This window comes from Macaca thibetana, chromosome 3 (assembly GCF_024542745.1).
Source record: "Macaca thibetana thibetana isolate TM-01 chromosome 3, ASM2454274v1, whole genome shotgun sequence".
In the NCBI taxonomy this organism is placed as follows: Eukaryota; Metazoa; Chordata; class Mammalia; order Primates; family Cercopithecidae; genus Macaca; species Macaca thibetana.
The window spans coordinates 14,970,573-14,981,428 of record NC_065580.1 but is presented as its reverse complement, the minus strand read 5'-3'; the positions used below and the strand labels follow the sequence as shown (position 1 = coordinate 14,981,428).

Sequence of the window (10,856 nt, the reverse complement as noted above, 5' to 3'; positions counted from 1 at the left end):
TCTGACTGGATAATTTCAAATGTTCTCTTTCAGCTCACTGATATTTCTTCTGCTTGAGTCTGCCATTGAAACTTTTAATTGAATTTTTCAGTCCAGTCTTTTTATTCTTCATCTCTAGGATTTCTATTTGGTTCTCTTTTGTTGTTTCTACTTATTTGTAAAACTTCTCATCTTGTTTGTGTAGTTTTTCCAAATTTTATTTAATTTCTATTTGTACTTTTTTTAACTTAAAATGATTATTCTGAATTCTTTGTCACTCCATAGATCTCCATTTCTTTAGGGTCCATTATTAGCACTTTATTAGTTTCTGTTGGAGGTGTCATAACTCCCCAGTGCTTTGTAATCCTTGTGTCTTGCATTGTTATCTTTTCATTTGAAGAGGTACCCCCTCCTTCTGGCCTTTACAGGTGTTCTTTGGCAGGGCTAGACCTATACTATTTAGTGTAGCCTGTAATTCTTCAAGGACCAGCTGGTAATGACCCTGGGCAGGCAAAGCTAACTGTGCATTTTCTACCTGCCTGGGATGCTGCCTTTGCTCTGATATTGGCTGGGGCTATTGACTGGTCCTGCTGTCTGGCAAGACCACTGACTGGGCTCTGTTATCACACAGAGCTACTGACTGGGTGCTTAAATATCTTCTGGTCAGACTAGTCACAGAATTTATTCCCTGGCTGGAAAATTGTGCTTTCTGGGATTGTGGGGAAAAGAAAGAAAGATCAGCCTGTTACTGTGTCTATATAGAAAGAAGCAGACATAAGAGACTCCATTTTGTTCCGTATTTGAGATGCTGTTAATCTGTGACCCTGCCCACAACCTTGTCCTTGCAAGAGATCAAGGTTTAAAGGATTTTGCGCTGTGCAGGGTGTGCTTTGTTAAACAAGTGCCTGAAGGCAGCTTGCTGGTTAAAAGTCATCACTGTTCTCTTAATCTAAAGTACCCAGGATACGCACACTGCCAAAGGTCACAGGGACCCTCTGCCTAGGAAAGCTAGGTATTGTCCAAGGTTTCTCCCCATGTGATGGTCTGAAATGTGGCCTCGTGGGAAGGGAAAGACCTGATCGTCCCCCAGCCTGACACCCGTGAATGGTCTGTGCTGAGGAGGACTAGTACAAGAGGAAAGAAGGCCTCTTGGCGGTTGTTGGCAGTTGAGATAAAGAAAAGCATCTGTCTCCCGCCCGCCCCTGGGCAATGGAACATCTCAGTATAAAACCCGATTTTATGTCCTGCTTACTGAGAAAGGAGAAAACTGCCTTAGGGCGAAAGGCGGGACTTGCTAGCGCAATGCTGCTCTTTATGCACTAAAAAGGTTTATGGAGATGTTTACATATGCATATCAAGGCACAGCACTTTTCCTTAAACTTATTCATGTCACAGAGATCTTCATTCACATGTCTCACTGCTGACTTTCTCCCTACAATGATCCTATTATCCTGCCACTTCCTTTTCTTTAAGATGGTAAAGATAATTATCAATAAATACTAAGGGAACTCAGAGACTGGTGCCGGCGTGGGTCCTCTGTATGCTGAGCGCCGTCCCCTGGGACCACTTTTTCTTTCTCTATACTTTGTCTCTGTACCTCATTTCTTTTCTCAAGTCTCTCGTTCCACCTAACGAGAAATGCCCACAGGTGTGGAAGGACAGGCCACCCCCTCAGGGATTTGCAGTTGGGCAGGGCTATAGGCTGAACTCCAAAGTTAGGAGAAGTTGCTGCTTAGAATGATGGGGGTCAGAGGCTACACTCCTTAGAAAAGCACAGTGGAGGGTTGCTTGCTTGTTAAGGTGGAGCTTCCCTGTGGGGTTTCTTCCCTGTAAGATGGACTTTTGGCTGAATTGAGTTTGACTTCCCCGGTCAAGCAGGTCTAGCCCTCATGCTTCTCTGAAAGGCATATAGATGTCCTTGATGGGGCTTTTTAGCTGAGTAGAGCCGTGGATTGACTTCCTGGGTCAAGCAGGTCTACCTCATGTGTCTTTCTGAAATGAGTGGAGGTGTGTATCTCCTTGTCTTGGCAGAGGTCACTGGTGTGGGCTCTGAGACAGGACATGGGGACTAGCTATCTAAGGCCTCAAGCTAGGTTGCACTTCCTACCATGCTTCTGAAGATGACCAGCTTAGCTTTGTAAATGAACGATGAAGTTGACTAGTGTCTCTGATTGGGCACCACAGCTAGCAAGAATACAAAGGTAACGCCATGATCTGTGTGCTAGTCACTACGACCTCTGCCTCCTTTCTTTGTTTCTACTTGACACCAGGTAGTCTAGCTATGCTGTTACCTCCAGTGTTCTCCATGAGGTAAGCCCAGAGTGGGATTTCTGAGAAGCATCTGGGAATACTAGAGATGCTGAATGATTGCCTCTAGTTTTCTTTTCCTCTACTAAAAACCATGGGCCCAGGAAAACCCTCTTTGTCTGGTGTTGTGTTAACTTTGGCAGGGGGCAAGGTGGCAGGGTTGAAGTGAAACTATGCTTCTTAGCCTTCTAATTCCATTTTCATTCCATGTACCTTGTGGTTGTCTCACGTTAGTGTCCAAGTAATGGAGTTTTAAAAAAGATACTCTGGTCTGGGGATAGTTGCTAGCTGAATGTTCTGTAGAGAAGGGTAGAGTCTGGGACTTTCTATTCTTCATTTTTGCTGACATCACCAGAAAACAAACTCCCTGCCCTGGATACTGAGGTAAGTGAGTAAAGAGGTAAAGCTTGCAAAAATTGCACTGCATTATGTACAGGCTTTAACTGGCTTATGTGAGTCCACACCATGTCCTTATGAAAGCCCTACTGTCTCTCTAATGCAAAGTAAATACATTGTGTGTTGGAAACAAGCCTGTTATCTTGGTCTCGTGAATTATCTAAAATATTTGGCCAAGGCTGGAATGTCGTATACAGTATGCATTCCTAAGAAGTTATTCTTGTGATTCTTTGATTCAACAGCTTCTGTTTTTTTCTGACTCTTTCTGCAGATTAATATTCCTCACATTTTTAAATGGAAATAGATAACCAGACGTGGGTGAGAGAATTTATTCTTCTTGGCTTATCCAGTGACTGGTGCACTCAGGTCTCCCTGTTTTCCCTGTTCTTGGTCACATACCTCATGACAGTGCTGGGGAACTGTCTCATTGTCCTTCTGATCAGACTGGACAGCCGACTCCACACTCCCATGTATTTCTTTCTCACCAACCTCTCGCTTGTCGATGTCTCCTATGCCACAAGTATAGTCCCTCAGCTGCTGGCACATTTTCTTGCAGAACATAAATCCATCCCATTCCCGAGCTGTGCAGCCCAGTTATTTTTCTCCCTGGCTTTGGGTGGGATTGAGTTTGTTCTCCTGGCTGTGATGGCCTATGACCGCTATGTGGCTGTGTGTGACCCCCTCGATACTCGGCCATCATGCATGGAGCACTGTGTGCTAGGTTGGCCATCACATCCTGGGTCAGTGGCTCCATCAACTCTCTTGTGCAGACTGCTATCACCTTTCAGCTGCCCATGTGCACTAACAAGTTTATTGATCATATATCCTGTGAACTCCTAGCTGTGGTCAGACCGGCTTGTGTGGACACCTCCTCCAATGAGGCCACCATCATGGTGTCTAGCATTGTTCTTCTGATGATACCCTTCTCCCTGGTTCTTTTGTCCTACATCCAGATCATCTCCACCATCCTAAAGATCCAGTCCAGAGAAGGAAGAAAGAAAGCCTTTCACACGTGTGCCTCTCATCTTACAGTGGTTTCCCTGTGCTATGGCACAACCATTTTCACTTACATCCAGCCCCGCTCTGGTCCCTCAGTCCTTCAAGAAAAGCTGATCTCTGTCTTCTATGCCATTGTTATGCCTCTGCTGAACCCTATGATTTATAGTCTAAGGAATAAAGAGGTGAAGGGGGCCTGGCATAAGCTATTAGAGAAATTCTCTGGGATAACATCAAAGCTGGCAACTTGACTCGTGAACATCACTTTGAGGAAAAGCGTTGCCTCATTGTTCTCCACCCAACTCAGATATGGCAAGGATAAACTATGTTGCTCTGGCAACCAGGAAGGAGATGATGTAACATGTACTGGGGATGTTATGTAGGAGGCTGAGTGGTTGAGTTGGATGCGGTGTGGGATGTGGGGATAATTTTATATCCCAGCAGTATGATTAGTGGAGTTAGCTACTGCTGTAACAGAACCTTCCACAATTTCTCAATCTCCACTCTTATGTTCTGATAAAAACTGAAAAAAATACTACTTACTGTTTTGGTTTGTCACATTATTTATAATCATAGACCTATTCATACATCTTACCTTGGAACAGTGGTTCTTATTTATTGACATTTTGTGAAAGGTTGTAGTGTTTGCATTTAAAACAAAATGCATTTTCACATTTGAAGACTCACTTAAAATAATTGGTTGTTTATGTAGCCACATACAGTAATTATGAGTCAACATTCCAAGAAGGATGTTGTTGTCAAGGCTTATTAAAATGATTTTGTGCAGGACTTTCTAAATGTGAACAAAATGTTTTTCTCTGAGTGCTGGAGGTAATTCAGTGAAGAAATATCAACTAAAGTTCTTGTTTTGCCCTGATAGGGTTAAAAAATGGTTGTTTGTAATGAAGACTATTATTAGCCAAGGAAAATAAAAGTTTCAGGCACTACTTCACAGTACTCAGTTTGAGAGGAATTTTACACATAAGAGGTATTGTTTAACATATTAAAATTGTCCAATCTCAGGAAAATTCACAAACCCTATTTTTGAATGTTTAGAAACAAAATAAGCAATAAATTATGAGATAATTTATAAAACATCAAAGACATAGTTAATCTAAGAAATGACACTCTTTAGCCAATACCAGTGAAAAGAAGACAATTTTAGCATGAATTTTGGGGAGTCAGGATAGATGCCTCACCTGTGCAAATGTTACTTTCAAGTTTCCATAGTAAGGATATTTCTTATTCCTTCTCACACATACAACAGAGCACTGGTCAACTTTCTAAACCTAGTTATCTGAGCTCGAGAGCGGGCCTCACTGCTGCTAAAATTTCTAAATAATACAAAAGAAGAAGAAACAAATATATAAGGTAAAGAAGGGGAAAGAGGAGAAAAAATATGATAGTAGCTGATCATCTCACTTCCTTGAAGTAATCTAAGTCCTGTTTCTTCTTTCAGTAAGTTAATTTTCTGTTCTTCCACTGGTAACCATGTTGTCACAGAACCGCAGGTATTTAAGAAGGTTCATATAATCCAAAGCCCTTTTGAAATATCAGTTTTACCTTAATTACTATTCTGTCTTAAATTTTGCAAGGTAGGCAAGCATCCCCAAAGATGTCAATGGCAGCAAACTAAAACTTCTATTGCTGTTAACTTAAGCATTATCAATAGAGTGTCTAGTACGTGTCAGTGACAATGAATAGTTCTGGAGATTCTGTGGTGAACATGATACAATTCTGGGTTGCATAGCAGGGGTGATGGACAATGAAGCAATTATAAAGTAATGTTGTAAATATTACAGATAGGGTAAGCCCATCAGGGGTGTCACAGAAATCTTCCTGTTAAAACAAAACAACAGAAAAGATCTAGATTGAGACCAGGAAAGTGAGAGCAAGTTATCCAGATGACAAGGAATTAGAGCAAAGGAAAAACCTGAGCCAAAGTGCAGAGGGTGAGAGTTGAGTATCCAGAAATACCTGGAAGCTGTGCTTGTAGGGCAGAGAAGAGTGAGGAAGTAGTGAGGATGAAGTGGGTATGCATTGATTCATGGTGGGCACTGAATGCCACATTATCTTTCAACTATATCTTAATAGCAATGGGAAGTCAGTAATGATTTTTTTGTTTTTTTGTTTTTGACAGAGTTTCACTCTGTCACCCAGGCTAGATTACAGTGGTGTGATCTCCGCTCACTGCAAGCTCCACCTCCTGGGTTCACACCATTCTCCTGCCTCAGCCTTCCAAGTAGCTGGGACTACAGGCGCCCGCCACCACACCTGGCTAATTTTTTGTATTTTTAGTAGAGATGGGGTTTCACCATGTTACCCAGGATGGTCTTGATCTCCTGACCTCATGATCTACCCACATCGGCCTCCCAAAGTGCTGGGATTACAGGTGTGAGCCACCGCACCCACCAGATGTCAGTAATGATTTTAAAGCAGAAGAATGGCTTGATAAATTTTACATTTCTGAAATATCACTAGCAAATGAGATAGAGGAATAAAAGATTGGAAGCAAGGAGTCAATCTCGTGGGCTGCTCCATTAATACCATTTAGACACTAGAGGAATCTGAACTAAGGGTGTGACGGTGATCTTAGGCCTGCAGGGCTGAGCTCAGCAGGCTGGGTGAGCATAGCCGGGTCAGCTCATGGTAAATCCCAAATGGAAAATATGGAGATCACTGAGTTTTGAAGCACAGGTGCAGATAAAAGGGGAAATTGCATCATTATCATTATAGCAAAAATTTCAAGTCTGATTACCCAGACATTAGGCCTTGATGACCTAGCTCACTATTTAGAAAAGTTATGCTAAGTATGGTGTAATGTTGAAGATACTGACATGAATGACTCACTCTTCAAGGCTTATTGAAGATTATTCATAATTATCTTCAAGGATTATTGACTTATGATGAGCTTCAAGGATTATTGACTTATGATGAGCTTCTATGAAATACAACCTGTCCCCTGCCTATATTTCAACCTATTCTTTGCACTACTTGTTTCTTGGATCAAGAGCAAACCAAGTTGGAAGGAAACTGGATCTCCAATCTGGATCAGATTCTGTGGTCTGGTCTGTTGAGGCTTAAGACCATGTGCTTCTGCTGAGTCCTCATAAGATGACCCTGGTTGGGCTCCTGCAGACAGGGAGTTAAGAAGTGTGAAGTGTGTGGTGTCAAGATGGAACAGACACTCCCCAGGCCTTATCCCTCCCTGTGGAGGGAAGTAGGTTGGCTTCCACAGACTTTCCTGAGAGATGGACTGGTCTGGGGCCTGCATGGCTGGGCTGCCATGCTGTATGCATAGTGTCTGCCTCTGGGTCCTTGTCTTCTGAGTTGTGAAATGAATAAAGATACAGCCAAAAACTTTTAAGAAGGGAATGCCCTTCTGCTCTGGTGATCAAGAAAGCATAGATGTGTATAGAAGAACTGGTTAGATAATTTCATATAAGGAGATTTAGGAGGGAAGAATTTTATAAGTGGCAGAATGAGTATCAGTCAAATCTTAATAGTGAGAAATCATAGGTGTATGCAAGGGTATAATTTTTCCAAAGCTAAGGTTATGCAGAGAATTAAATTATCAGGCTAAATGTTTCCAAATGCGTATTCATTAGCCTGTATCCTAGGCTTCTTACTATCCAGGGCTTTCTTCTAAGGGGCTTGTTGTAGAGGTCTGAAATAAACCCGTGACTTCAGTTGTGACCTGATCTGATCAGTGTCTAATTCTGTGGCAGGGACTGGCTAGTTGCTAATTGGACTTATTTTTTTCTTCTCCTTGATACAGAATTAAACTAAATATGAGCCTATTTCTGAGGGCAGCTATGGCCACAGGACCAAGTTCTAACCACTAGAGCATGAATACACAGAAAATATGCCACCTCCAGACCTGGCTGGTTGAAACCGCCTGATCGCCAGCCTCTGGTGCTTATTGTCTTGCTCTGAAATCATCTCAATCTTGGGACTCTAGAACAGGGTGGGCCCAGGCAGTAGAAGAGTCCCTGGTGGACAAGGTGTGGGTCCGGAGTCACTGATAGGACGAGAGTTACCCAAAAGAACCACTTCACCAGTATCACCTACGTAAAAATTTTGTGTAAATGAGAAAGAAAGGTTTTTTGTGCTAACTGATGGTTATTTTAGAATTGCTTATTTCAGCAATTAGCTTACTGAAGAACACATAAAGATTTTTATTAATATAATCATTTCAGAAATATCCTTAGGATATCCATTTAGAACTATACTACTTATAAATTACAAATGCTTTTTGTCTTCAAGTAACTCACAATGTTATCTGTTTCTTATAACCTGGACTTTGTAAGTATTATAAATGTGTTTAGATGGCTTTAGATTTTCAACTTTTAAAGTAAATAACCAGTACCGAGAATGTTCAATCAAAAAGCTTCAAGTCTTTATGGTATAAACTGATGTTGAACCAACACTGCAAAGTCCGTAATTTGCATTTGATTTTTTTGAGCCTAAATGCTATGCTACTATTAATAAATAATAAGGAATACTTTTTTATATTGTATTCTTTATTAAGGTATGATTTATAGACTATGAAATTCACCCTTTTTATTCTCAGTTCTATGTTTTGAAAAATGCATGTAACTACATAAACACTACCACAGTCAGGATATATGAGTTTCATTTCCCCAAACATACCTTTGTGTTCCTTTGTGCTCAATTTATTTTCTTGGACATCACTCACTGGTGATCACTAATTAGATTTCTGTCTTTATATGCTTGCCTATGCAAAATATCATATACATGAAATAATATATGTAGCATGTAGCTTTTTTACTCTGACTTTTATCTTTGCATAATGCATTGAGTTGCACTCATGATGTTACATGTTACAGTAGATCATTCTTTTTAATTGCTAATATTCCATTATATGCATGCATAATATGTCAATTTGCTATTTTGAAGTACATTTGCATTGTTTCTACATTTTATAATTGGACCAAAACTATTGTAAACATTCAAGTACAGATTTTTAGGTAAACATAAGTGTTTATTTCAATTGGGTAAAATAAAATCTCCTGTAGGAGTCATATGGCTAGGCTATATGCCAAGAGCATGTCTATGTTCACAAGAAAGTGCTGCACTACTTTTAAATGTGGTTGTACACTTGGCATTTGCATCTGCATCCATACTATCATATATTAGTTATTCCACATCATTGTCAACATTTACTAATGATAATTATTATTATAGTATTTTATTTCTAACTGACAAATAATACTTGTATATATTTATGAGATACAATATGATGTTTTGATATATGCATATATTGTGAAGTAATTAAATCAAGGTAATTAACATATCCATCCCCTCATACACTTATTTTTTGTGATGATAACACTTAAAATTTATGCTCTTAGCAATTTTAAAATATGCAATACATCATTATTAATTATAGTAATCATGCTGTGCAATAGATCTCAAAATGTATTCCTTCTGTCCGAAAACTTTTTACCCTTTCACCAATATCTCCTTGTTTCCCTCTGTATCCCACCCCCACCACAACCTCTAGTAACCATCATCATACTCTCTACTTCTATGAGTTCAACTTTTTAAATATTTTTTTAAAAAAACGTCTATTTTAGGTTTGGTGATACATGTGAAAGTTTGTTACATAGGTAAACACATTTCACGGGGGTTTGTTGTACATATTATTTCATCACCCAGGTATTAAGCCCCAGTTCCCAATAGTTATCTTTTCTGCTCCTCTTCCTCCTCCCATCCTCTCCTCTCAAGTAGACCCCAGTGTCTGTTATTTCCTTGTTTGTGTTCATAGGTTCTTATCATTTAGCTCCCACTTATAAGTGAGAACGTGCAGTATTTGGTTTTCTGTTCCTGCATTAGTTTGCTAAGGATAATAGCTTCCAGCTCCATCCACGTTCCTGAAAAAGACATTCTTTTTTATGGCTACATAGATGATTTCATTCTTTTTTATGGCTGCATAGATGTCAAACTATCTCTGCAAACAACCTGATTCTATATCCAGGAAACCACACAGTCTTGGTCCCAAAGCTCCTCCAGCCGACAAACCACTTTAGCAAAGTTGCAGGATACAAAATCAATGTACAACAATCACTAGCATTCCTATACACCAACAACAGCCAAACTGAGAGCCAAATCAAAGTGCCACAAAAAGAATAAAATACCTAGGAATATAGCTAATCAGGGAGGTGAAAGGTATCTACAATTAGAATTACAAAACCATGCTCAAAGAAATCAGAGAAGACACAAACAAATGGAAAAACATCACATGCTCATGGACAGGAAGGACCAATATCATTAAAATGGCTATGCTGCCTAAAGCAATTTACAGATTCAATGCTATTCCTATCAAACTACCAATGACATTCCTCATGAACCTAGAAAACACTATTTAAAAATTCACATGGAGCCAAAAAAGGGACTGAATAGCCAACGCAATCCTAAGCAAAAAGAACAAAGCTGGGGGCATCAGGCTACCCAACTTCAAATTATACTACAGGCAACATGTTGGGGAGGGCGTAGAGATAAAAGACCCTTGCACACTCTTGTTAGGAATGAAATTTAATACAATTTTTTGAAATTAGACATTCTAATAGATTGATAGTAACATCTCATTGTGGTTTTAATTTGAATTTTTTAAAAGGACTAATGATATTGAACATATTTTCCTATGTATTGCAGTCATCTGAATGACTTTTTGGTGGGCGGTCTTTTCAGATCCTGAAGAGTTTTGATTGAGATGTTTATTTTCTTATTATTGAGTTCTCAGGGTTTGTTACATAGTATAGACAGACATCTTACATGGAATGCATGTTTTGCAAATATCTTCTAGTCTATAGCTTGTCTTTTCATTCTCTTAACAGTTTCTTTTAAAAAGCAGTTTTAATTTTAAGAAGTCAAATTTATCTATTTGTTTCATTTATAAATTGTACTCTTTGTGTCCTAAGAAGTCTTTGCCTAACCCAAACCACAAAGATTTTAATCATCACTTAAGTCTCTAGTCCATTATATTTAAGTCCATGATCCAATTTGAGTTAATTTTTGTGTATAGTTCCAACTCTGAATTCAGGTCCCTTTCTGGCATATAGACGTCTAATTGTCCATTACCATTTATTGAAAAGTCAATCTTTTCCCTATTAAATTTTCTTTTCACCTTCTCCAAAAATCATTTAATTATGTAT

General features: G+C 39.4%; 1 protein-coding gene across 1 annotated transcript; it reads left to right on the top strand.

The window, feature by feature from the left end:
* The first annotated feature begins 2,971 nt into the window (after positions 1-2,971).
* Positions 2,972-3,990, top strand: LOC126951043 (olfactory receptor 2F2-like). Its single transcript, XM_050784929.1, is given in 2 exon segments — positions 2,972-3,361; positions 3,364-3,990. Coding segments are annotated over 2 exon segments (951 nt in total). The 5' UTR covers positions 2,972-2,976; the 3' UTR covers positions 3,930-3,990.
* Positions 3,991-10,856: the final 6,866 nt, after the last annotated feature.